The sequence below is a fragment of the Arabidopsis lyrata genome, assembly GCF_000004255.2.
Source record: "Arabidopsis lyrata subsp. lyrata unplaced genomic scaffold ARALYscaffold_4, whole genome shotgun sequence".
NCBI classification, from domain to species: Eukaryota; Viridiplantae; Streptophyta; class Magnoliopsida; order Brassicales; family Brassicaceae; genus Arabidopsis; species Arabidopsis lyrata.
In genome coordinates, this window is record NW_003302552.1 from 2758970 (window position 1) to 2786732 (window position 27763).

The 27763-nt window shown below is 37.3% G+C and overlaps 5 protein-coding genes and 1 non-coding gene across 8 annotated transcripts; 4 read left to right on the top strand and 2 right to left on the bottom strand.

The window, feature by feature from the left end:
* The first annotated feature begins 4059 nt into the window (after positions 1-4059).
* On the top strand, positions 4060-7312 carry LOC9314815. 2 transcript variants are annotated; one of them, XM_021027797.1, is made up of 11 exons: positions 4060-4333; positions 4770-4870; positions 4957-5122; positions 5213-5440; positions 5535-5616; positions 5697-6172; positions 6267-6375; positions 6491-6546; positions 6722-6831; positions 6942-7029; positions 7118-7312. In XM_021027797.1, exons 1-11 carry the CDS (start codon positions 4214-4216, stop codon positions 7178-7180), a joined length of 1599 nt encoding a protein of 532 aa, XP_020883456.1. In that variant the 5' UTR covers positions 4060-4213; the 3' UTR covers positions 7181-7312. The 2 variants fall into 2 exon arrangements, with proteins under 2 accessions (XP_020883456.1, XP_002878748.1); XM_002878702.2 differs by having other exon boundaries at positions 4061-4333; positions 5207-5440.
* Positions 7313-7411: 99 nt separating this feature from the next.
* LOC9314816 (serine/threonine-protein kinase HT1) lies at positions 7412-9808 on the bottom strand. 2 transcript variants are annotated; one of them, XM_021027798.1, is made up of 3 exons: positions 9585-9808; positions 8135-9075; positions 7412-8037 (listed from the first exon to the last, which is right to left on the bottom strand). In XM_021027798.1, exons 2-3 carry the CDS (start codon positions 9028-9030, stop codon positions 7698-7700), a joined length of 1236 nt encoding a protein of 411 aa, XP_020883457.1. In that variant the 5' UTR covers positions 9031-9075; positions 9585-9808; the 3' UTR covers positions 7412-7697. The 2 variants fall into 2 exon arrangements, with proteins under 2 accessions (XP_020883457.1, XP_002880577.1); XM_002880531.2 differs by having other exon boundaries at positions 9516-9808.
* Positions 9809-12999: 3191 nt separating this feature from the next.
* On the top strand, positions 13000-13761 carry LOC110229051. Its single transcript, XM_021027845.1, has one exon. The coding sequence runs from the start codon at positions 13000-13002 to the stop codon at positions 13759-13761; it is 762 nt and encodes a 253-aa protein (XP_020883504.1).
* Positions 13762-19955: 6194 nt separating this feature from the next.
* LOC9314817 (U-box domain-containing protein 52) lies at positions 19956-23993 on the bottom strand. Its single transcript, XM_021028499.1, has 10 exons — positions 23268-23993; positions 23077-23171; positions 22877-22998; positions 22582-22790; positions 22374-22485; positions 22000-22300; positions 21820-21921; positions 21326-21754; positions 20483-21241; positions 19956-20397 (listed from the first exon to the last, which is right to left on the bottom strand). The coding sequence occupies exons 1-10, from the start codon at positions 23479-23481 to the stop codon at positions 20359-20361; spliced, it is 2382 nt and encodes a 793-aa protein (XP_020884158.1). The 5' UTR covers positions 23482-23993; the 3' UTR covers positions 19956-20358.
* A 698-nt stretch (positions 23994-24691) lies between these two features.
* Positions 24692-24764, top strand: TRNAR-ACG. The gene has a single exon. It is a non-coding gene; the product is annotated as a tRNA-Arg (tRNA).
* A 71-nt stretch (positions 24765-24835) lies between these two features.
* LOC9316646 (AIG2-like protein D) lies at positions 24836-26222 on the top strand. The gene is made up of 5 exons (XM_002878704.2): positions 24836-25009; positions 25093-25165; positions 25237-25329; positions 25479-25565; positions 25651-26222. The coding sequence occupies exons 1-5, from the start codon at positions 24891-24893 to the stop codon at positions 25735-25737; spliced, it is 459 nt and encodes a 152-aa protein (XP_002878750.1). The 5' UTR covers positions 24836-24890; the 3' UTR covers positions 25738-26222.
* Positions 26223-27763: the final 1541 nt, after the last annotated feature.

Here is a 27763-nt window from a genome sequence, read left to right on the forward strand (position 1 = left end):
TTCTCCTTAAAAGTTCGACCAAAGCTTCTTTTATTTGGCCAGTCAAAGTTGCTCCAATTCGGACTTTCCGATCTGGTTTGTCTTCTTCCAATACCACTTCGACTACTACATCCTCTTTTTCCTGCCCACTAGGAAATTTTTGCCTTAGTCCTTCTTTTGCGGGCTTTGTTAATTGCTATTGGATCTTCAAACGGTGGCTAGCTAAGTAACACGTCCGTGAAGCTTCTTGATCTCCCCGAATTGTTTCCACCCCATTTGATGTTGGAAATTTGATACATTGATGGTATGTAGAGGGGACTGCTCTCATTCGATAAATCCAGGGAGTCCCGAGGATGATGTTGTAAGCTGCGGGCTTATCGAAGAAAACGAAGTCCACGATCTTCGATACCTTCTTGGCAAGGACCGGTAGCTTGATTATTCCGAGAGACATGGCTGACTCGCTTGTGAACGCAACTAATGGAGATGGGGGTCCTACTATGTCTCCTCGGCTGATTCCCATTCTTTCTAAAGTACTTAAAAATATCAAGTCGACCGAACTGCCTGTATCGATAAGGATCCTTGATACTTCGAAGTTAGCAACATCAAGGGTAATGACTAGAGCATCATCATGCGGTCTTTCGAGATGCCGCGTTTCTTCTTCGTTAAATGATATTGAGGCACCTTGAAAATCAACTTCTTCGCTCAAGCTTGCTTTGAGTAAGACATTTCGTCTATGTTTTTTGATGGAACTTATCGATTCTCGACAAAATTTGGAGCCTCCTAGAATCACATTGATCTTACCCTTCGAACTCCTTGGTTCTTCCTCGTTGGATAACCTTGGTCTTTTGGAATCTTGATCTTTTTCCTTTGCTTCGTGGTATTCCTTCACAAAATCTTTTATATCGAATTTGGAAAGATCTCCACTGGCCCAAAGCTCCGCAAGGTGCCTTTTAAGGATACTACAATCCTTGGTTAAATGTCCGGTTACTTTATGAATATCGCAATATAAACTTTCATCGCGGACCCAAGTGTTTGACCTTCCTTTTCCTTGGAATTGCTTTCTGACAGTACTGTTGAAGGGTTGCGACCCGAATTTTCTTGGTCCTTTGCTCTCCCTAGGCTCGAACTTCTTGGTAGGTACGGTGATTGCCGGCTTTTCTTGCTTATTTCTTTTGGCAAAATTTTCTTTCTTGTCCTCTACTTCCATCCAATTGTTTGCACGGAAGAGTGCATCTTGAATTGTGTCTGGCTTATGAAGTATTAAGTCTTCTTTAAACCTTGAATCATGTCGCAACCCTTTTCGTAGGGCAGATAAAGCTGATTGCTGTGAGATTCTTGGGAGCTTTGACAGCACTCCTTTGAACTTGGTGATGAAAACTCGAAGTGACTCACTTGACCCTTGCGATAAGTTCCAAAGATCGGCATCCGAAACGCTTTTATCCATAAGGATGGAATATTGCTTTAAGAATACGGCTGACAGTTCGTCAAAATTGCTTATCGAACCCGGCTCTAATTGGGTGAACCACATTAGAGCTTGGCCACATAGATTTGCAGTAACCTGCGTCCTCATCAGCTTCATCCAATTCGACTCTTCCAGCAGCGATCAGAAAAGCTGCGAGATAGCTTTTTGGATCCTCCAATCCGCTGTAAGGGTCCAACTTGAGTTTCCGGGAATCTTTGATCCTCAAACTTGCAATTCGCGAGATGAAAGGTGTTCGCCTAGCTTCTTCAATGACTCGATTGATGTCTGGCTCCGAACTTGTAGCTTGATGAAATTTTGATTTCATTTCTTTTAATTCCTGGCTAACCTTCCTCATGGTCTCGAACTGGTCGAGGTTCTCCTGCTCGTATTGAGCTGCAAGTTGTTCTTCATCTCCGAGCTGTGTCTCTTCTTCCAACGTCTGAGCTACATTATTAGTAGCACCGGGAGTTGTTTGTCCGCTGGTTTCATTTCGTGTAGCGGAACTTGGCGAGTTGAATATCCCTCTTCGGATTCCCACAAGGTTTCCTGCACTTAAAGAGCGAACACGAGTTTGTATAGTGTTGACGTTTTGACTAAGAGATACCTGGGATGTTTGCAACGTATCGACGGCCTTTTCCACATCCGAGAACTTTTGTGATATATCCGACATGGTTTGCTGCATAGCTTTGAGGGTTTCGGCCAATGATGTCTCAACGGCGTCTCCTCCGGATATTGTTGCTTATCTCGGAAGTGTAATAAAGAAAAAATCTGACCACTCAAGAATCCTCTTTCCCCACAGACGGCGCCAAAATGTTGATGTCGGATTCACACACTCAAGTATTTTTATTAGTAGGAAAGATTATTCTTGAGGGACAAAAAATAAGAACGCAAAAGGCTTATGAATACAAAAATTGCTATCGTATTTCTTGCTCAAAAGAGAGATGTGTCCTTTACATGGCCATTGGCCTCCATATTTATACATAGAGAAACGACATTAAAATGAGTAATTAAGTACAATTATTCCTTCTTAAATGTGTCCGTTTTGATTCCTTGACTTTAATGCTCAACGTTTGAATTTGAGTTGACTCTGATCTTCATGGGCCTCGCCTTTTTGGCCCAAGTGTCCTTGAACCGACTTACCCGTGTCTTCTACACCGAACTAATGTCACAGTGCAGTCACTTCGGATTCTCGAAGTGGTGACAACCACTTCAACCGTTCCTTCGGCTTCATGGGTCCAATGGGCTTTATCCTTTATGGGCCATTATCTTGACTACGTGGCAATCTTTGGTTGGTCTCGGACTTCTGGTGCGGGATCCGACACCAACAAGTAGAATCTTTTCTCCGGCAGCAGCGGTGTGGTATCTCTTCCTCTCGATGTAGCTGTGGATCCGGATTGGCGGTAGAAAAGTTATGTTCTCGAGCCACTGGTAGAGGACGCCGGAAGGTTGAGGGACAGAGACTCTCGTGGCTCAGCCGTCAATTTGGCCGCTGCGGCTACAGCGGAAGTCGAGGGAAGAAAGGTGGGTTATGCTGTTCGATTGGTGGTTAGCTATAGATCCTGTGGATCTTAGATGGCGGTCGTGGAGGTCGGCTTCAGTGGATCTGTTTGAGCCATCGGTCCCTGGATTCGCCACGATTTGTCTCCACTAGTCTGAATCGAAGGGTTCTTGCTTGGAGGGGTAGAAATGTTCAGATCTAGAAGAGAGGGGATAGATCTGGTTTGTCAGGTTGCTAGGTCGGGACCTGACAACGTAGTGCCGGTGTATCGGAAGGTTAAGCATTTCGGGAGATCTGTAGCGGGTCAGGTGGCTCGTAGGAAAGGGATCGATGATGGAAACCGGTTTCTTCCGTCGTTGATTTTCGATCCAGCGTTGCTACCACGAAGCCGTGGAGCTTGAATCCGCCGGAACTAGTGCTTCCGACTCTCTGCCCACCGGGAAACAATAGAATCCGATCTTCTTTTTTTTTCCTGGCACCGATTTCTGGTCTCTCCATTTTGTAACTGGACTATTGTTGTAATTGCCCAAACTCATTTGCTTTTTGGAAAGTCCATAAAATTCTGGTTAAAAAATAAAAATAAAAAAAAACCGGAGCTAACGTGGTAGTAGTCTTTTAGTCATATTATTCGTGAAATCAATTATAAAAGCGAAAATTTATTAATAACGTTCCTACAAAAATTAAATTTTAATATCTAATGAGTAAAAATGTCAAAATTTAGTTGATATAGTTTATTATTAATATTCGTAAAAATATTCTCTATCTACATATCTAGAACATAAATCTGTAAACTTGTTATTTCATAGAATGGTTGATAAAATGAAGTTATTGCCAATAGTATAAAAATTGATTATATCAAAATTTTCTTTTCTTTTTCAGTGGTAAGATAAATATTTTGACAATCAATCAAGTAATTTCTTTTTAATTTAAATGTTTGGTTACCAGAAATTTTTTTTTTGTAGTAGTAGTAGTAAAATTCTCTATATTATCTTTTGTTCGTCAAGATGTTTAATTAAAAGCTTTTTAATCAAAAACAACATGTTAATTAAAAGTTTAAAACCTGATTAAAAACCCTACTCCAAAATTATTAATGTTCGAGGGAGGGAAATTGGCCTGCGCAGCAGAATGGGCCTTTTATAACAGAAATAGCACTGTGTTCATTTTTTGTCGTTTTCCCCAAAGTTGCGCTTCGCTTGGTTCCGACGAATCCACCGGCGACGAGCGAAATTTCGAGAATCGCGGCCGCGAGAAGTGCAAGGTCAGTGAATACGAAGATGACTAAAGATGGACTCACATTTCGGATGTCGAGAGAATCGGAGTCGGCTTCTCGACTTAAATTCTTCATCTCCGATATGCTTCCTCGCTTCACTGACGATTACTCCGACGACCTCGCTGTTCGTCATCTTCTTCTTTTTTCTTCATCTTCCTCTTTGTTCTAGAGACGATTCTTAGGTTTTTAGTTCGATTTCCTTGGTTTTTACTTTTGCTCTTGTACGCACTGTTCTCTGCTCACAGAAGTAACATTATCTTCGTCGTCTCTCTTCATGTGAATTTTATCCGACGGATTTGATATCGGTGCTTGTCTTTTACTTTTTCCCTTATTGTTTTGATTGTTCGATGGAAATTTCTCTTGTATGAGGTTATGTTGCAGAAATATCTGAGTTACAGGATCTGTAATAGGTCTATGTGTATGTAATCACTTTGTTTGGACTGATTTCATCTTGTTGAATTGTATATTTGATCTGTGGGAGCAGAAATTGCAGGTTGATGACTGATTTTGTTTAAGAATCAGGTGATTTTCGTGTTTACTGATGAATCAGATTGTTTCAGGAGTATGTTACGGTGCTTGTTTGTAATGGAAAGAATCAGAGACAGGTAAGCGAAGATTTGGAGGCATTTCTTAGGGAGCAATCTTGGAAATTTGTTACCTGGTTTGTTATTTGCATCCCTTCTTTGTTGGTTTGATACAGGTATCGGTGACTAACATGCGATTTTGATGTGTGTGTTTTCTTTTCAGCTTATGGGAGCTTCTAGTGAACTACTTCTCTCAAATTAATTCTGCTTCTGGACCTAAGACTGCTGTTGACTTTGGCGTTAATGATACTCTAATTGAACAAGGTTTAAGCTCCAAAAAGCATGATGATTATGATTGCAAAGCTGCCGGTGCTACTAATTCGATGAATGTAAGACTAGGACATATGTTTCTTTCATATGTGTGAATGTTGCACCAGTTTTTGGTCACGGACTTAATGTGAATGGCTTTGTAGGAACAGCTGATATCAGTTACTGCTCCCATAGAAGACATCGAGGCTCCTGTATCACCAAAAGTTGAAAAAATGAAGGTGTTACGACAAGAGCTCATTGATAGCCCTTGTAGAAGGGCACAACGAAGAAAGAAAGAAGATTGGAACTCGTCTGGTTACTCTAGAAAAATACTGCGCTCGGTCATCGTTTCAGCCACTAGGCAACCATGTGATAGGAATCCTGCTAAATATGAAAAGGTTGGAAGGTTAATAATTTCTGGTTCTGAATTGGTTTATCAATTGTTTATGCAATTTCCATCTCTTAATTGATCCTTGCACAAATATGAAGCAGTCTATGAATGAAAGGAGTAGAATCCTAAAGAAGCACCCATACTTGCCAGAAAGAGAACTGGATTCTCAGTTTGTTCCAATAGGTACTATTTTGCTTCTTGACAAGTTATGATCTTCTGAAGATATGACGAGTGACATTTTTGCTCTAATTAAAACGTCTCAGGAAGAGCTGTGTCTGCAAGATACCATGATGCATCTCCACACCAAGAAACGGCGCCTCATGTTAGTGTCTGGGATCGTTTGGGACGAGCAAGCTCCAAACGTGTTCTTGACTCAGAAAGCCGTACATTGTCTAAGTCTGATATCAAGGCACATGAAAACAAAGGGGTTCAGCAGCATGGACCAGTATTTCCTGAAGTGTATAGTGAACAACATAGCGAGATATTTCAAAGAGAAGTTCCTGCAGTTGGTTACAGGCACAGAGTTTCCCAATCCGATAAAGCTAGGAAACCTGAGAGTGGAATTATCACATCCACTGAACCGCATATTGCATATAACCTGAACAGAAAGAGGCGTTATGGCATCGTCAACCCCAATTCAGGAGAGTTTAGCAGTGTTCTCCAATATAAGCAAGCTGAAGAGGATGTTGAAAAGCCGAGCCTTCTCTCCTATCAGTCCACAAAGCCAGATATCTTTTCAGTACGTTATTTGATAGTTATGCTTTATTGCTGTCATTCATGTGACTATTGATTCCTCACATTTCAAATGATGCTGTTCTTCTTTCTTTTATCAGGAAATAAAGAACGTGAAAGAAAAGATGCAAGAACTAGAACTCCGAATTATTCAATCAAAGCAGTTGAAGAAACAGAAAATTGAAGAACTCAAACCCTCACCACAATCTGGTATGGAAACTCTTATGTTTTGGAGCAGCTAACATTTCCCCTTCATTTATAATAAGATATTTCCGCTTAACTACTTCCCTGACTGTCCTGCTGCCTCGTTGCAACTTCTTTCCAGGCGAATCACAGTATCAGCAAGATGTCACAGAATCAAGAATCATACATGTTACTAACGTAAGTCTACAGGGTTTCCTCTTATCTTTTGTTTGTGCAGTCTATTTCCTTATTACACATGAATCTAAGATTGAGAAATAGTCCAATTCTCTCGAATGCATTCTAATTTTGAAACTCACTAACACTTAAAAAACATCTGGAACTCATCTAAATAACTTCTCAATGAACTTATCAGGTAAACTATGCAGCAAAGAAAGAAGCTATATCAATGTTCTTCAGCAGCAAGTGTGGAGCTGTCGAAAACGTGACAATTGTAACTGATCCAGTAACTCGGCATCCAAAGGGGTAAAATCCTCTCTTCCTCATAATTTCTTGTTCGTTGCAATAGACTACGCACAAAGTCACTTTTAAGCAAGAAATCGTCCTTATTGCAAATAAAACCTTCCCTTCTCCAGTTCTGCTTTTGTGACTTTTGCTACAAAGGAGTCAGTTAACCAAGCAATAGCTCTGAGCGGCACAATGTTCTATTCAAGACCTATCAAGGTTCACTTCAATTCTTCTCTATCTAACAATATTACTTCTTTCTGACTCAACCCAAGTTATCCAACTTCTCTATTTTTCAACATTCCAGGTTGGGAGGCACATGATAGCTTCTGGAGTAGTGTCAGCACCACAGATAGTTACTGGAAGTTAAACCAAAAGGAATGGTAATACACAAAGAGCCTAAATACATCACCTTAACGACACCGTTGTACAGTCCCTCCCTACAATAGGACACAAGTGAAAGTCACAATCAGTTACTCTTTGATCAGATTTTAGCTCACTATGATCAAATTTTCTGTCCGTTTACGTTTCATGGGACAGAAACTTAGTGGAAAATGATGAATTGACTGAGAAAAGCTAATAACGAAGAGAAGAGAAGAAATGCTAATAAGCAAACACTTGTTGGGACACAAGGTTCCCACATTCGATTTCTTCTTAATACACAAACGAAAAAAGAAAAATAAAACTAGAAAATCAGTAAGTCTAAAATGGTGGTGGTGGGGTTACTTACTTCTCCTATCATGAGAAAACAAAATACATTTCAGATTTTTATAGATACACAAACACACACGGAGACACATACTGACACACAAACTTATATCTAAAGCCCTTTTTCTTATATCTTCTTCTTCTTTCTCTCTTTGTTATTTGCTTGAGGGGAGGATTATTTAGTCAATCGTCATCGGCTGGCTCAAGCAACATCTGAAACGGGCTTTTCTCGCTGTCGTCATTATCTCTGTTTCCGCAGCTTCAAGCAGCTTCACAACCTCCACAAAACATGGACGGACTTCTGGATTAGCATCCCAACATCTAGTCATGATGTCACTCAGCACCGGGAGACAATCGTTTGGGACTGTTGGACGCACTCCTCGGTTTACAACCGCAAACGCTGCCTGTACAGCAGTCATGTTCTGGAACGGTAATAGTCCTGTGATTAACTCCCACAGCACGATCCCGAAACTATACACATCCACTTTTTGATTGTAGGCTCTATGCTGTATCATCTCTCTGCATCAACAGAAACATAGTTTATATTAATGTAATTTGCAGAAGCTAAGAACGCAAAAAAGGGTGAAAAATATCACAAGTCCCTTTGGAAACTTACGGAGCCATCCATCTGTAAGTTCCGGTTTCTGGTGTCATTCCTTCAGTTTGAACTTCAATTCTTGCAACACCAAAATCTGCAATCTTGATGGACTTATCTGCTGAGATGAGAAGGTTATCTGACTTGAGATCTCTGTGTATGAAGTTGCGTCCATGGACATAAGCCATACCCCTAGCAACATCCAAAGCCTGTTTAACAGCTAACTTCAAAGGGACGGCTCGGTTCTGTCTCTTAGTCAAAAACTGCCTCACTGAACCTCCTTTGGCGTATTCAGTCACTATACACCACACCATTGGCTTGCGACACGCACCAATGAACCTCACGATGTTTGGGTGCTTCAAATTGGCAAGCATAGACACCTCTTGCTGAAACTGCTGCTCCATGAACTGTGCCTTTTCTGGGCTGTTCTCAGGCCGCTCCAGTATCTTGATTGCTACATCTTCCCCATTGTAAGTCCCTTTGTACAATTTACCAAAAGCCCCTTGAGCAAAGGCAGGACCCATGTTGAGGTTCCTCAGATCAATCGTCCACTCATCATAGTTTGCCAGCCCTTCGGTTGGATACCTGGTATCCATCAGTGCTTGAGCCAAGGCATCATCATTCAACGCATGGGTAACTCTTCCCGGGCGAAACACGCTTTGTCCAACCGAGAGTGAGTAATGGCGCACAGGCTTCAAACCAGGGTGGCCAATAAGAGCATCGCTGGAACCAACACTACTGTTATCCACAGACATTGAGACAGATCCTCCAGCGTTACTCGTCTGCATACTCTCCATGGACATGTTTGAACCTTCATTAAGTTTCTGATAAAACTCTTGCGTAAAAGCATAGTAATTGTTGTCATTGTTGTGATGATTCCCAACAGCAAGCACGTTGAACTTTGCTCCCTCAAGCATCTTCCCCCAATCTAGGATTTACTTGTTACGAATTCTCTGACCAAACTGCAAAGACACACAAATAAAATCTTTAGACTAAAAGATAACACAAAAAAAGAAGCATTACCTCAAAACTGGAAACAAATGACTCATCCACAGAACTAGTCATCAGTAAAATGATCTTACTATCCTCAAACAAGAGAGAAGAGACAAGTACACCAAAAACAACAACTTTTGCTCTCAAAGACCATGCACATCCCCAAATTAAGAAAGACGAGCTATTCAGAACAAAGAAACCCAAGTACACCAACTTAGGTTAACTATTTACCATAAGATTCGAAAACTTTCATCAGCAGAATCAATACCCATTACAGAAAAAGCAAAGTTGATGACTTTAAAGTCCTAACAGAGATAAAGCTACAGATCATGACTCTGAACCAAAAACCCACAAAAAAAAACACAGATCCGATGAATCAAGTACTCTAAAAGAAGAAATTAAGGTTTACCTAGAGCTTCTAAGCCCAATAAAACAGACGATTACACGGAAGAACACATGAAAGAAGCTTCCTTCTCACCCGATGAGTAAAAGAATCGAAGATAGTGAAATTACAAACCCTAGTTCATCGAATCGCAAAACCCACAAAACGATTTTTTCACCTCCGAATCAAAAATCGAATCCAGAGGTTATGATGAAATCAGAAAACCTAAGAAATGAACGATGAATAAGAAGGAGAAGAAGAAGAAGAGTCTCTCAGTCGTCGTTTCCCATTTACTTTCTCAGCTTTTGATTTTTTGGTTTTTCCTTCCTTTTTTGTTTATTTTAATTTTGATCCGTCCTTTATTGCCAAATTCTTTTCTCAACAACACTCTCACTTACAGAGAGTGTATTACACGTGCTTTGGAATAAGACACGTGGCTGATTTCGGTTCGGTTTTACGAGGTTGTCGTATGAGGCGGCGCGTTGCCGCTTTTAAAGCTACGGTTACAGTAGTCTTTTCTGATTCACGCTTGTCCTCCCGTCTTTACACAATTATTATTAATTTGCCTAAACCAGCAACTTTTTTTTTTCCGTTTTATTTCTTTCTCCTCTTTTTCCTCGAAAACGTCCATTTGTTTTTCTTATATATAAAAAGAATCTCGTATTTTTAAATTTTTTAAAAATTACACGAAATAAAAAAAATTAGAGAATAATTTATTTAGGGAAAATTACGAAAAAAATCTAAAAACAAACCCAAATTATTAATCTAGGCCATATCTTTTAGAATTTAAGATGTACACTAACAAAGACAAAATTAGCCTTATGATATGATTTAACATAATAACAAATTACAGCCACGTTAGTTAGAGATTTTTTTAAAATTTTTATTTTTATTGATTATGATAAATTTTGAAGATAAAATCTGAAGAATATGCCAAACTAATCTAGAATAATTTTTAATAATATAACTCTAAATTAACGTTTATAATTCTATCTAGCCCACGTTAGTTAGAGATTTTTTTTGAATTTTTATTTTTTATTGATTATGATAAAATTTGAAGATAAAATCTGGAGAATGTGCCAAACTAATCTAGAATAATTTTTAATAATATAACTCTAAATTAATTCCCTAATCCTATGTGAACTATGTTGTTAGTTACGTATATATAAGTGTTTATCAAACCAAACTCCATTAAAAAACGATTTGTCAGTTCTAAAGAAAAGTAAGTATTGTGCATAGTTTCATATTCTTTATAACGTTTATGTACATAAATTTCTTGCAAAGTTATTTAAAGATGCAGTCTTTGCTAAAGTTCTTTGAAAAAGTTATTTAGTAGAGTATAATATAGAAAGTTTTGCACAGTTATTATATAAAATTTAATATATATTTGTTTGGTAAAGTTTGTTGGAAAACTGTTACGTAGATCTAGTTTAATAGAATTATTAGGTAAAGTTATTGAGAAAAGTTGTTATGTGTTTTACGTAGATCTATGTACGTGCATGAGTTGTTGTTATTAGGAGCGTATTTAAGTTATTCCATGAAGAGTTGTAACGTAGATCTAGTTTTTTGGAAAACTGTTTTTGCAAACTGTTGTAGATCTAGTAGTAATGAGAAAATTTTGAGTTGTTGATAGTTGTTTGGTAGATCTTTAAGTATATTTGTTTAATAAAGTATTTCAATATAGTTAATTATCAAGTTTTTTCATAAATTTAGTTTCACACAGTTATTATATAGATCTTAAGTATAGTTGTTCCTTAAAGTTTTAAGGTAAAGTTAATTTACAAATTTTTCTAATAATTTAATTGCACACGATTATTATATAGATTTAAGAATACAGTTGTTTGCTATAGTTTTTAGGTAAAGTTAATTTGCAAAGTTTTCTAATAATTTAGTTTCACACAATTATTATATAGATTTTAAGTATAGTTGTTTGCTAAAGTTTTTAGGTAAAGTTATTATGTAAAGTCAGTTTCGTAAAGTTATAATGTAGAGTGTGAAACTAATTTGTAAATTTTTTTTTCCACAGAAACATGGTACATACAATTGCAATTGCAGTTTTTGGTGATTGGGCGCTAAAGAACGTATGGCATTTTACAGTAGATCAAACCAAGGGCTGCAAATTACTCGTTCTAGTGGATGATATGTCGTATGCCGGACTACTTCAGATAGCTAAAGAAGAATACCAGTTAGATAGTTCAGTGCATAATGTTGAACTTAGTTATGCACTACCTGAGATAATGTTAGGCAATATGTCAAATGAAACGCCTCCTCCTGTGTTTCTGACAAGTGATCGACAAGTAAGGAGTTTCATTGAAATTAGCAAATCTAACCCTGTCCGACTTTGTGTTTCAGTGAAAAGAAAAGGCGAAGAGAATCGTAAAGTTTCGCTCGTCAATGAGTATTTGCTACGAGTGGTGAGAATCATAAAGTTCAGGTCGCTGATGAGTTATTTGTTACTCGTGGTGAAATTAGAGATCATGTTGATCTTGGTGATCATTATGATAAAAACGATGGTGGTGACAACAACAATATTCTTTCTTCTAACAACACGGACATTAAAGTGGGTGAATACTTTAAGAGCAAATATGAAATACAGCAGAGGTTGTGGATGCTTTTAGTAAAATATAAGTTTGGCTGGAGAGTTTCAAAATCAGATCCTACAAAGCTTGTTGTTGTGTGCAAAAATAATGGGTGCTCTTGGAGGGTGCGAGCAACCACAAAGGATGAAACAACAGAGTATTTCTGGATTAGAAAGTACATTGATGTGCATACATGTTCTGCTGAACAAAGAAGTTTTGCACTAGGATCAATTACACCGAAAGTTATAGGCCAACTCATATTGGATCTTTTTGGTGGTATTAGCAATGGATTGAAACCAAGGGATTTGGAGAAACCATTACTTAAAAATTATGGTTTAACGCTAACTTATCACCAACTTTGGGATGCTTTAGAGCAAGCTCGTGAATTGATGAGAGGTTCTCCTGAAAGTGGTTATGAGCAGCTCCCTAAGTACATCTACAAGATAAAGAAAGCAAATCCTGGTACAATTGCCTACCTAGAGCTTGAAGGTAACCAGAGATTTAAGTACTTATTTTTTGCCCTTGGTCAATGTTTAAGAGGATTTGAATTTATGAGAAAAGTAATCGCAGTGGATGGGACGTTTCTCAAAGGAAAGTTTAGGGGTACTCTCATAGTTGCAACTGCTCAAGATGGAGATAATCATATATATCCTATTGCATTTGGAATTGTTGATTCCGAGAACAACGCAGCTTGGGAATGGTTTTTTTCTCGTTTGAAATCAGTTATCCCTGATCATCCTGATTTGGTGTTTATCTCTGACAGACATGAGTCTATTGAAATAGCTATTGAAAAGGTGTTTCCCTCTGCAAATCGTGGGATATGCTTCTTTCACCTTGAGAAAAACATCAAAACCAATTTCGGAACAAATCAATTATTTCACTTGGTTACGAAAGCTGCAAATACTATTTTACGTGATGACTTTACCAATGTCATGGATGAGATACGTCGTCTTAATCCAAAGCTGAGCAAATACTTGGAAGATGCGGATATTCGATTATGGTCTACGGCTCATTTCCAAGGAAACAGGTACAACATCACCACAACTAACACTGCCGAATCAATCAATGGACTTTTGAAAGATGCAAGAGAGTACCCCATCGTAGCTTTTCTCGATCATGTGCGGGCTACTCTAACTCGCTGGTTTTGTGAGCGTCGAGAAAAAGCTGCAAAACTTGTCACAGAACTTGGACCATATGCTGCCCGTGAAATTGAGAAAATACGTGAAGAGGCAAACACACTTGCGGTGCAGCCTATAAATCTAAATCAGTTTCATGTGACTGGTGGCTCACAAGACGCTGTAGTTGACATACAGAAATTGAGTTGTTCATGTCGTGCGTTTGATATAAAGAAGATTCCATGTATGCATGCCATTGCAGTTGCTACGAAAAAACAGATTCCTGAGCACACGCTCTCAGATCCTTGCTACACGAGAGCTTTTCTATTTGCTGCATATTCTGAGTCCATCTATCCTGTTCAAGGGATTCTTAATGATATCCAAATACCATCTGAAGTTGAAAAAAGTCAGTGTTTACCTCCTCAAGGTCGACGTCGTTCAGGTCGACCGAAGAAAAAAAGAATCCAATCCTCATTAGAGATTGCAATGGAGAACAAGCGACCACGAAAAGAGCACAAGTGTTCAAGATGCAAGCTTCCTGGACATAATAAAAAAACATGTGAAACGGCGTTACCATGAAATGCTTCTTGTTATGTTTTTTTTTTTTTTTGTCTTTTTCTCATATTTTGGTTTCTTTTTGGTGTTCCTTGAATGAATTCTTTTTTTATTTTTTAAAAATTTGTTTTAGCAATATTTGTCTTCTAAAAAATTCTTTTTTTTTGGAACACCGCTGCTTTTTTCTTAATTTCTTGTTTCCCAAGGTATTATGCCTTCCCCATTGTGACTCCTAACTATGTTAGTTAAGTCGTAAAATTTCCAATGGAGAATGCTCAACGCTCCATTCATGAATGTTACTATATGGTTTGATAAAATTAGAATTTTATCCCTAGTTAGAATTTGGTAAATGCAACTTGTGAAAAGAGAAAAACAGTTTCTGTGTTGATTACTTAAGTAATTTTTTATACATTAATAACTCAATATACTGAAATTTTTTGGACAATTCTCTAAACTACCATATTTTTTAGTTTTGTTTCTTAAATACCACTAGTGTTTTTCTAATAATACAACAAATTCAATATTAAAATGAATCAAAATCTCTTTTAAATGGTGGAAATATAAACCTTAAATTGGAAATAGCTAGGGAACCCAGATTTATTTTTAAATTTTATTTGTATTTCATTTTGGTTGAACAAATATTTTTATACAAAAATTTGTTGTATTATTGAGAAAATAAACTAGTAATGGTACTTTTGGAACAAAAACATAATAGTGTGGTATTTTAGAGTATTTAAAAAAAAATTCTAATCTCGAATTAATATTTGTATCCATCTTTACAAATTAATAAAAATATTATAATTCCAACATTAAGTTTTATTGTAATGTTTGAGATTTCTAAAACAAAATTAAGAGACTAACGAATATTTTCCTCAAACTTTTTTTTTTGTCAACCACACATTAATTAAAAAATCACTCCATCATTGGTAGCCACGAAAAGTGTTTACAAATGAAATTTCCAAAAGTAAACTTTTAGAATAACGGACTAAGCAATCTGCCTTTCCTCGAACTTTTTTCTAGAGCCGACATTCAAAAAGATCAGAGTTAGTTCCAAATCTGTCATACATGTCAGAGATTGATATGTTTCTTTAAAGTTAGTTGTTTGTTAATAAGAACTAACACGTATGAAAATTTTCACTCTACGGTTTCCCTTACATTAAGATCGCTTCATCTTCTTTTGTCTCTTTTCCCAAAAGTTGCAATGTAAATGCTCCAAATTTGCCGTACATGTCTGAGATTGATATGTTTCATTACAGCTAATTGATTGTTCACAGGAATTAACACGAAAGAAGAATTTTACTTTACGGTTTCCCTAGCATTAAGTATTATTTTTAAAATCTTGTTTGGTCTCTTCTAGGGGTGTCAAAATGGATAAACCGATTCAAGCCGATCCATAATCCAATGAGTTTAGGCTTAAATGGTTTATGAGTTGATCCAACTCATTTGTTAAATGGATTGAGTCAATCCATTAATCCAATTATTTGATGGTTTAATGGTTAAATGAGTTAATCCATGAAAATAAAATAATTAATTAATTAATAAATATTATCATCATATAATGCTACAAATAATAATTAATGACATAAATGAGTTATGATATCACGTTTTTGGCGGGAAAATCACGGAATCACGTTTTCGTGGGAAAATCCGGAATCACGCTTTTGGCGGGGGAAAATATGGAATCATGTTTTTGGCGGGAAAATGTGGATCGCTTTTTGGCGGAAAAATGCGGAATCATGTTTTTGGCGGGAAAATGTGGAATCATGTTTTTGGCGGAAAAATGCGGAATCATGTTTTTGGCGGGAAAATGTGGAATCACATTTTGGCGGGAAAATACGGAATCACGTTTTTGGCGGAAAAATACGAAATCATGTTTTTGGCGGGAAAATGTGAAATCACTTTTTGGCGGGAAAATCACGGAATCACATTTTGGCGGGAAAATTTACGGAATTGCATTTTTGGCGGGAAAATGTGGAATCACTTTTTGGCGGGAAAATCATGGAATCACATTTTTGGCGGGAAAATGCGGAATCACGGTTTTGGCGGGAAAATAGGAAATCACGTTTTTGGCGGAAAAATGTAGAATCATATTTTTGGCGGGAAATGCGAAATTCCATTTCTAGCGGAAAATTTTACGGAATTGCATTTTTGGCGGGAAAATGTTGAATCACGTTTTGGCGGAAAAATTTATTTCATGGATTTAATAGTTAAATCATGTCTACATTGGTTTATTAAAATCAGTTTTGACATTTGATTTGATTATATTTGGTTTAGACATTTGATTTAGAATGTTTAATTTTTATTGGTTTGGTTATGAGTAATCCACTAATCCATTCTAACATAAACCATTTCAATCCAATTCATTAAACTCACTAATCCATTAAATCCATTAATCCATTAGTATCCAAATTTCTCATTCATTATATCTATGGATTGGATTGGTTTGGATTGATCCATTAACTTTTATCCATTTTGACACCCCTAGTCTCTTCTCTCCTAATAGTTAAGACGCAAATGCTCCAAATCTACCGTACATGTCAGAGATTGATCGGTACCTTTAAAGTCAGTTGATTGTTCATAAGAAAAAACACGTGTCAAGAACTTCATTCTACGGTTTCCTTGCATTGTTTATTTTTTTCTTTTGTTTGTCTCGTTTCTTCCAGAATTTAAAACACAAATGCTTCAAATTCGGCATACATGTTAGAGATTGATATGTTCCCTTAAAGCCAACTGTTTGTTTGTAGGAAACAAGACGTGTGAATAACTTTGCTTGACGGTATTCCTTGAATCAAGTATTCTCGTGATATCTATTTGTATATTCCCTTTTAGTACTTAAAACGTAACTGCTCAAAATCTATCGTACATGTCAGAGATCGATCTATTTCATTAAAGTCAGTTATTTTAATAAGAATGAAATAACACGTTTGGAGAATTTCACTATACGGTTTTCCTTGAATTAAGTTCGATTGAACTTCTTTTGTCTCTTTTCTCCCAGAAGAAAACAACGTAAATGCTCCAAATTTGTCGTATATATAAGAGATGGATATGTTCTCTTAAAGTTAATTGATTGTTCACAGAAAATAACAAGTGTGACGAACTTCACTTTACGGTTTTTCTTGCATTAAATATTCTCTTAATCTCGATTTGTCTCTTCTCTTCAAATAGTTTAGACGCAAATGATTCAAATATGTCGTATATGTCAGAGATTGATATGTTTCTTTATAGTCTACTATTAGTCATAAGAAACTACACGTGTTAAGAACATATCTCTATTGTTTCCTTTGCATTAAGTATTCTCTTGATCTTCTATTGTCTTTTTTTCTTTCTCTTGATCTTCTATTGTCTCTTTTTCTTTCTCTACTAGTTAAGATGCAAAACTTTATAATTACTTCTTTCAACCAGCAATTACTACATTTGAATTCAGAGTTATGTTTTTTTGTTCTACTAAGTCATAGTTAACTTACATCTTTAGATATTGAAAGTTGTTGATTCCATTAGGAGTCTAGGAGAACCACACTTCCAAATGGGGATCCAAAACAATATTGTTTAAATGACATTAGTAAAAACTAAAAACAAACTTATCAGATACAAGTATTTGGGCCGGCCCAATAGATTTGGGTGCCCAAAGCATTCTTAAGCCCACACATTTAATAAAGTCACAAAACAACAGATTAGGGAATCGAACCTTGCACCAAAAAGACAACTACCTAGGGGCTAACCACTTCACTACATAATATTTTATAAAAGAGTTACCCTTTACTACTATATATAACTTTTGGCGCCTAAAGCAAGGGCTTTACCAGCTTTAGCTCAGGGCCGACCCTAATTATTTCCGCTGCAGTATTGTTGGTTAACCTTAAATGCCTAATGTTTTATGCATCAAGGATTTTATATATGCATGTTGTTTTCATTTAATTCTTAGAGTATATTTTAGAGCATTGTCATAAGTTACATTCATTGATTAAGTTATATTATATGATTTACTATTTTACTTATAGTCCATAATTTGATATGCAATCATAAAACAAATTATCAATATTTTTTATTTGAATAATTAAGAAGTTTTGGGCCTAGGCCCGTACATCCCTTCAGACAATAGACCAGAGTATCTTATATGATCTCTTCCTAAGTATAATCCATATTTTATTTAAATAAAAAAGAGTTCAAAATTCAATTTACCATTTTGCTCATTTAAGTACTCACACAAAACAAATAGATAAAACAATAAGTCATTATTTTTCTTAACATAAGCTCGATTGGATTGGTTTGTATTGATAAAAACAAATGTTGATATTAGCTTGGGTTTGGTAGATGAATAATCCTTAGGCCCAAAAAAACGGACAACTTCAATGACCACAACAAAATTTACTTAAAAATGAGTATGTGTAACAAATGTGAGAGAAGTAAGCTAAATCATATGCATAACACGCATCTATTAAATGATCCTCTCATAGTATATTTCGTAGAATAAAACCATTTATATATTTGCTTCTTTTTTTCCAAATATTTGGATATTCATCATTGGTTACTTTCGAATCGATCTGCAGTAAAAAAAAAAATAAGTAAAAAAGTATATATATATATAGAAATTTTAAACTTACTGCTTCCATAGTTTCGACTAATTAGTTTTTTTTTTCTTCTGTGTCGTCGCAAATTAGGGTTTTAGTTAATAAACAGTCCCATGATATATTTGTCTTTGAATTTCCTCGTCACTCATTTAATTTACACAGCAGAAGCTACTCTCGGTGATAGCTATGTCGTCCCGGAGAAAAGAAGATACGAAGAGAAAGAGAGAAACAAAATGGCGACAATCGACAAACAACTGAAGTTTGCAGCTGACATCCAAGTGATGGTTGCAGCTGAAGTTCACTTCGGAACTAAAAATTGCAAATACCAAATGAAACGTTATGTCTTCAAGCAACACAATGTTGTAAAATTTTCTCATCATCTTTGATCAGAGCATTGAGAATTTTGTGTTGATTAGCCCGATTTAATTTGTTCAATTGAGTATGAATGATCAAATTGAGGTTTCTTATAGAATGATTTGCAGCATATTTCTTGTGGTTTCTCTATGTTCTTGTGATTGTACTCAGTCTAGTGGAACGTTTGTTGTTAGTTATTTACATCTTCAACCTTGGGAAAACATGGGAGAAACTTCAGATGGCTTGCTAGATTTATTGTTGTTATCGAGAACTCGTAAGACATTATTGTTCAATCAGCTAGAGCTTCTTGACATAGAGCTGTGTTGAAGTTGCTCAACACACTGGTGTTAATGCCATTGTTGGAAGACACACTTTTGGTACATTCACCAATCAAATGCAAACGTCCTTCAGTCCTGAACAGAAGTGGGTTGTCATTGTAAGAGTAGGGGATATCATTTTTTATGTTTATCTCTTACAAGGGTGGTACAAGTCGATAATGTTTTCGGATTGTTCACGTTTGGTATGTTTGTGTTGTATAGATGGACCTGTTCTTTTACAGGGTACCCGAGGAGCTAGGCCAAGCAATTGGAGTGGTCGGTGGAGACCAATGGACCACTGTTCAAATCACGGATGCTGCATGGCTAGTAGAAGCTTAGCAACCAATTGTTGCTGCTCCCGCTGCTGCTTCGTGGAGTGATGCGAGTGGTTAGTTGACTATATCTAAGATTTACCATCTAAATTTGTATTAGAACTGAATATGATCTTATATTATAAATGGTTCTTCTTAGTCTCTCCCGGAGCAGATGGATGGGACACAGCTGTGCCACCTCCAGCCGCTGGTTGGGAGTAAATGTTTTTGTTCCTGGTTAAAATTGAGTAGCTTTTGTTTTTTTTACATGTTTCTCGTTAAAAAACTTATAAAATCTTTTACGGCTCTTTTTGTCAGTTTCAAATGATTATCTTCTATATTATCCTTTTGGGGTTACGATTCTTTACTAAGATCCCTTACATTATGCAATGATTTTACTTATCATTTTCAAAGGTTCTTAGAATTAACTAACCAGTCGTCACATAAAGAACATGCAAAAACAAATAAAGATATAAGTAAACTAGTCTGTATCCATCAAATTTCTTCTGTTTTCTCAATCAATTTTTCTCAATTACTTTTATAGTCTTTCAAGTATAATCAAAGTGTTTTTCCGTATTATTTTCTGCATTGAACTTGCTAGGTAATTCGGTTTCTTTCGAGAGTTTCTCAAATGTTACGGTATTGGGTTATTGCTAAGCCGAAGTATGTTTTACCCATCACTGAAATAACCTTATGATATATATTACACATTTTTAAAAAATTGCAACACTTTGTTTTAGTGAAATGGTGATACCTAAGTTTATGGTCTTTGTCATGTTTGTTGCTATACCTCGATCTAAGGACTGCATTATCTTTGACATGTTTTGTTAACCTTAGCAGCATGTAATAAAGGATCAGTTCCTCCATACTGAACTACATATTAAGTTACATTCATAAGCAAGATCTGTACAATTTTAACACTTTCTCCACAAGGGAAAGACACTCTATTGCATCTCCTTATACTACGAGCATGCAAATTGAGGATTCATGGTTGTTGTCTATGTAAGTAATATCTGAATCATGCAATTGCCTCTTCTTGTGTGTAGATCAGTTTTTCCTTGGAAACCAAACTTACTGAGGCACTGAGATAGAAGCACCACTCATATGTTCCTGCAAAATTTTAGTGAAGAAGAAATCAGTAGATGAGTATAGTAATAGATTCGAGTTTCGGATTTTAGCTATTATCGGTTCTCACCAGTTTCAAAGAACTTTGGCTACCAGTTGGAGATGGTACAAGGCTATTGCTGACTACTACAGAATGTGATGATTCGTCAGCAAGTGTTCTTAATCTGTTTAGCTCAGGCAATATGACTTTAGCAAGATCAGGTCTGTCTTTTCTCCTTAGCTCTGCACATTTAAGAGCTAATTTAGCAAACTCTTCTGTGTCTTCCATTGGCCAATCAGAAACAGCTGGATCAAGTAAATCAGCCAAAGTTCCTTTCTCGAGTGCTCTCTCGACATAATGGGTTAGCCCCATTGGTGGTTTTGCTGTTATCAACTGCAGAAACATAATGCCGAGTGAGTAAATGTCGGATTTCACACCCAACATTCCTGTTTGCTGATACTCTGGATCGATGTAACAGAACGTGCCCGCGGTTGAAGTCATTCGGTACTGTGTCACCGTGTCTGCAACCGATGGAGGGACTAGCCTGGCTAAACCAACATCAGAAATCTTGCTGACGAAGTTACGGTCTAGCAAGATGTTTCCTGGTTTGAGATCACGGTGAACTAGAGGCTCAGGTTTAGCCTGGTGCAAGAACAACAGTCCAGTGCCAATCTCAGCAGCAATTCTGAACCTCATCTGCCACGAGAGAGGTGGGCTGTTTCCTAATCTGAAAAGACGATCTTCTAAGCTTCCGTTGGCCATGAACTCGTAGACTAAACATCCACATTCCGGGCATGCCCCAAGAAGTAGAACCATGTTAGGATGCCTAATGCAGCTCAATACCTCAACCTATGTTTCAAACAAAATCTCAAATGAGAAAGAAACAGAGGAATAAGGAGAAAGTGATGTGAGTTTATTACAAGAAGTCATCACCTCTTGTTGGAACTGAGATCTTCCTTGAGCTGCATCAGGACGAAGAACTTTAACAGCCACTGGTGTATGATCAAGATAACATTTGTAGACAGGTCCATAACCACCTTCTCCAATCTTATATTTCTCAGCGAAAAACTCGGTTGCAAGCTCAATCTCTTCAATGGAGTACTTCCTATACCTGACATCTGAGTTTGCTAAAGCAGTAAGAGCCTTTGTTTTCTCCTCAGACTCCTTTAGAGCTTTCATTTCCGCGTTGACTCTCTTCTTAGCCTCTAATTCAGCAATTCTTTGAGCTGCTTCAGCTGCCTCCATAGCCGCTTTCGACTTTGCTTTCTCTTTCTCTGCGATGGCTAATGCTGCTTCCTCTGCATGTCTTGCCTCTTCTAGTTTCCTCTCTTCTTCTAACTTCCAACGCTGAAGCTCCGTCGCCTACAATTACCAAAACATTTTTTAGATTTCGAAAACCATAAACACTTGTTTCATAGAAACTCTACCTTTTGTTTTGCTGTGAGTGCTTCTTTGCAAGCTGTACTGTACATTTCCATAGTCTGCTTCAACTCCAGTTTAAGCCTCCTCATCTCAGCCTCTACATCATCCTGATTTTGATAATTGTCAAAATGTCAATAACACTAGTTAATTATAGACCGAACACGATGATATTTTATCGGTCTTACTATTGATTGAGAGGCGGATGAAAATCTTTCGCTCTCGAGCGAGCCTGTTGAGAAATCAGTAGGTGAGTTCAAATCCACTGATCTCCTTCCATAGTTGGAAGACTGATCAAGGTTAGAACTATAGTCCATGTCTGAGAAATTTGACAGCCTAGGAGGAGTTCTGGTTGGATCATTGTTGTCATATAGAGAAGGGAAGATACGGTCAATGCTTGGTCTTCCAGAACTAATAAAAGATATGTCTGATTCCGGAACAGACAGATCACCGTATGATTTCCCATTGCCTCTTCTTGTAAAAGGAGATCTGTGTTTCATCCAAGGAGATTTTAGTTTCAAGATCATGTCTAAATGAAAACATATACAAGAGTGGTTTTTACCTGAAGGACTCTGATTGATCCTCCATTGACCTCCGTTGTTGATCCTCCATAGACCTACGTTGTTGATCTTCGACAGACCTTCGTTGGTTAGACTCAAAAGACCGTCTCTCAGCTGTAATAAATAAGATGGAAAATCAAGTTTTAAGGTGAAATTGACAAGCGAAAGAAGCGGAAAAGCAGAGAAGTTCTGAGTTTTTTTTTTAACAACCTCGCATACTGTTAGCGAAAGTAGAAGGCATAGGTTGAGGAGGCTTTAAGCTAGGTGGTTGAACCGGACTGCGTAGAGGAGCAGTCATGGGTGCAGAACGAGAAGCTGATCTCATTGTTTGAATCTTTCCTTTGGAAATGATATAAACCGTGCAGAAATCAGGCGCGTTTTTTGTTATGTTGCCTGGAATATCTGTAGGCTTGTTGAACCTGCAAAATTTAGTAATCCACCATTAATTGAGAATCAAGGTTCAGCCAGAGAGACAAAGAAGGCAAGGAAGTGATTATTTTTGTACCTGAGAAAACCACCTTTGCTAGAGGAACCAACTACTAAAACCTCAATGGCGGCTTGGTTTACGTATTCGACCAACGCTTTGGCAACATCGGACTCCTCAAGCAACACATCTTGGCATTGAATCTAGACAGTTTCATTCCAAAACACCATAAGAATACAAGAGAGACAAACAAAGAAGGAATCTAAATCAAGAATACTAACATCTTTGCGGGTGCAGAAGCAACGAAAAGGAAGGAATAACTCCTTGGAAATGCCTTCTGGATCTCTGCATACCAATGAAGAATCTTGGCTCAGCTCTGAAACAAAAACACAAAACAATCAGAAACAAGTAAAACAAAAGACAACAGAGAAGAAAAAAAAAATGATATAGAAGAATGATAGGGTTTGTTTACTTGCAGAAGAAGCATGAAGAGAAGGGCTATTATTCAATGGAGAAGGTCGAAGCTTGACGTGGACGAGAATGACGGATTGGCCTCGCTGCAACAAATGATCAACAGCCCATTTAAGAGCGTGTTGGCTGCTTTTGTCTTTGTCTATTGCAACAGCTACAATTCCGCTCGATCCTCCTTCCTTGACTCCCACGTTATTGTTTTTCGGCATCCACATCTTCTTCTCTCTTTCGGTTTCTCTCCTTCAGGATTCAAGATTCAGGCCAATAAAGAAACTTGAGAAGAAGAAATCGAAAGAGAGAGAGACGTGTTTCGAGGTTCAAAGATGGTTTCTCTATTTTTCATTTTGTTATTTTGTAAAGATAGCGAAATAAGTGGATGAAGAGAAAAGAGAGTTTCTATAAAAATACATTGTCTCTTGTTTTGTATCTCTCTCTACGAACGCTTCTCCTTCTTCTCCGCCTCTTGTTTCTTTGACCTCTTGACTTCTCTTTCCTATTAACTGAAATTTTCTTCGACAATTTACAAAACCAATTTGTGTCTAGATTAATTTCCACGCAAGTAACATACTAACATATAAGATGTGTCCAAACTTACAAAAAAAGTAAATTATATAAAATGAAAAAGAACACAGTTTTTATCCAAAGTAAAAGTTAGTTTCCACATAGACAATTAAGAAGATAACGTTGTTACAAGACAATTCACCATTAAAAAGAATATCAAAAATACATTCCAAACCTTTCTAATATTACTAAGGAGAGAGTCGAAGTCAATATCTTTTATTTTGTTCTCATCTCAAACCTTGAATTTTCTTCTTTTTCATTTATACAAGTTTATTTTTTTACCTTGTGCAATGTGAAAACCGAGTCAGCATGGATAAAGTTTGATCAGATTTTTGTGAGATCTAGTAGTACTATTCATAATAAATATTCAGTATGTTGCATAAAAACGGAAACGCGGAAGCGAAACGTTTCGGAAACGGGAAACGATTTTTTTCTAAAATTAGAGAATGGCAACGTTTTGGAAACATCATTTTGGGAACACGTTTATGCCACTGTGATGAACACATAATAAAGACTTTCGCAAGAAGAAAACATTCATGATTAACTCTTTATTTGTTATGCCTTACTTAAATCATGTTTTAAACATGAAACACGAAACAACCACACATTTAACATAGAGAAAATGCTTCATTTGTTATATCTCATGAAGATGTTTATATACCCTGATATCAAAACTCTAGACCAAGCATTGTCAATAGGCATTTTCTCAAGCTCATCCATATTCGTTCGCGAAGACATCAAGAAATGTTTCACTATGAATTCTACTAGTTCAAAGTGTTCTTTAATTGAGAAACCTTTGTTATTCACAACGTCTTCCAGAAGTTGATTGATTATATATTGTTCGAACTGATGGTAGACAAGAATGACTCTGTGGCCCAATGGATAAGGCGCTGGTCTACGAAACCAGAGATTCTGGGTTCGATCCCCAGCAGAGTCGATTTCTTTTTATTATTTTTTTTAATTGCGAATTTGTCGAATCTCAAGAACAAGAAGATTCTGTTTTTACTTTTTAGTCTCACTCACATTTCATAATCGAAAACTCGCACAAGTCAAGAGGAAGAAGATGAGTGGTACAGTGGCAATGCACAGTGTCTTCGTCTACGGTAGTCTCATGGCGGACGACGTCGTTCGTCTCCTCCTCAACCGTATCCCTCTAACCGCCTCCGCAACCCTCCCTGATTTGTACGATCCCATCTCTCTCTGTGAGATCGATTTTGGCTGTTGAAATTGAAAAAAATTGATTGTGGATTTTGAGATTTTCGCAGCCATAGATTCAGCATCAAAGGTCGTGTTTATCCCGCGATTCTACCAGCTAAATCCGATAAAGTCTCTGGCAAGGTCAGGATCCGAATCAGAATCGTGCTCATGCCTTTAGGGATTGGGGAAATTTTTATTTGGTTGTTGTGCAGGTGTTATTTGGAATCACAGATCATGAACTTAATGTTTTAGATGAGTTTGAAGATATTGAGTATGAAAGAGAGAATGTTCAAGTTTTGTTAACAGTGAGTCAATTTTAGATCGTTCTTCATTCATTTCTATAGAGAAGAAAAAAGTGTGTTGTTGTTGTTCTTGAACAACAACACATTTGTTCTCTATTTTTGATTTGAATTCAGAGATATTGAAAATATATGTTTCTTCCTTCAATTCACAGGATAGCTCAGACGAGAAACTGCAAACGAAAACCTACGTTTGGGCCAAGAAAGATGATCCTGACCTTTACGGTACATGGGATTTCGAGGTTAGCTACCGTAACTTGTTCTATTAGGCTCTTTGTCTCTGGATCATTACATGTTTGAATTGGGTTTCTTTTGTATTTTGAGAAGGAATGGAAGCAACTTCACATGGAAGGTTTCTTGAAGATGACTAGAGAATTTGCTGAAGAGTTGAATTTACCGAAATCTGAGATATGACTCGCTGCCACATTCGGGTCAGTAGATGAAATCTGGTATAGTTTCCTCAATAAATTGGTCAATATATTCTTGGTATTCTCTCTAGGAAGGGTTAGATTCTTCTTCATGAATACACATACATGAGGGCATTTGGGTTGTGGTAATACATCAACTAAACACATACATAAGAAAACAGCTGCAGATTCTTGTGCTGTATTTTATTATTTATGCAATCTGGTATCTGTTGAAGCGGCAACTTTGGAAGAAGGAGATGCTGATGCATCTTCTTTATCTGAAGCATTGATAACAACTTCTCCTCCGTTGCTGCTTCTCCTTTCTGCCATCTCTAAAGTCACCTTCAACCAATGCAATTTGACCCCAATGGCTCTTAAAAGAGCCTAGAAGCTGGACCAAATCCTGAGAACACGAGAGTAGAAATGTAACAATGATTAGATCAACCACAAACTCTTACACCATAAGATTCAGTGAGATTTGGTTTATCATCATTTGTTCTTACTTAATGAGTATTTAACTACTTAAGACAATAACCATGAACTCTTTAAAAATACTCTATCATCCGAAGAAAGACAAAAGAAAGATCAAAACCACCTTCCCAAAACATATATGCATACCAACAGTGCATAGTTAGAATTGAGCTTGCTGAGTTACTGATATCAGCTATAGAAAAGTAACAAACACAACACATAAGCCAGGGGAGCAAAACAATGCAAATGCTAAATGAGATTTTAATCGATTACTACCAAAATACAAAACAAGAACAGTTAAAAAGAACAGTCGATGAAATGCATCTGAATCAAAAAGCCACGGTGACAAAACAGAGTGAAGGAATAAAAAGGAGAAAGCGAAAGGTGAAAGAGCACATGATCGTACAAGAACCCAAGCAAGGTTGTTTATATGGTTCCTCCCAAGTGTCATTCGAACCAGCAACATCTAAGCTTTACGTGAGATATTTTACCAGTTGTGCTATTAGCATTTGGTGTCACTACGGTTTCAATCTCCTCATTGACAATTAGCGATGATTTTTTTTTTACAAATGTCAACTTCACGTCGCAACCTCAACATTTTCTCCTTGAATTTAGCGCACTTTAAATCCACAACGATTATAAGAGGTTGAGCTTAAATTTTACATAGAATCAGTGCCGGCTTAAGACGTGTTAGAGGTGATGGGGCACAGGTCCAAACTTTAGACTCTAAAATGGCCCAAAATTTTTTTTTACATGTTTAGGTTTTTTTTCTTAATATATTTAGAGATTTTTTACATAGTAGTACTGGGTCTAACCAATGTTTGAGCCGGATTTACATAGAATGTAACTCATATCTCTTACCATTGAAGAAATGCCCAACTATTGGTCAAATATAATCAACCGTAAAAAGAAGACGTTAAACAACACCGCAGCTTCGGTGAAGCGTTTGTAGCTGCGGTGTTGTTCCTAGCGGCGGGATATTTCTTCAGATCTGAGATTCCGGTGGTGCATCGCCGTGTTTCTCCACATGTCGCCGTGTTCCTCTTGTGGCATGGACTCTTCGACGAGCCTTTGGTGTGACGGTTCCTCTCTTCTCGGTCTCTCTACCTTATTTTTTGTCCAGCTCCGGTGGTGATGTGTTAGGATCCGACGGGCGTCTCTTTTGGAGGTAAACCTCGGGGTCTTTGTTGGCGCTCTGGTTTGTTCGTTGCGGTTAGAGATGTTGTGGTTTGTTGTTGGTGGTGGTCAACATCTCTCCTCCATTGGTGGGCTGTAGAGGGTGGCAGCTTCCTCAGCCATGGTTATGGTTTTCCCGTGACCATTTTTCTTCGTCCCTTCGCCTCGTCTTCGGTTGCTCTAAGGTGGAGTTTTGTTGTTCTTGGTGTTGTCGGTGTCGGTTCTTTTTGTGTAGGTGAGCTTTTGGGTGCATTGGCTAGGTTTGCCGAGGGTTGAATAGAGGCGGCGAATAGGTCTAAGTGGCGACGCTATCTCATTGAGTTAGTGTATAAGTCCATGGTTGCCTATGCGTTTTTGCGTTAGTTCTCGGAGAAGCTGTAGGCTTC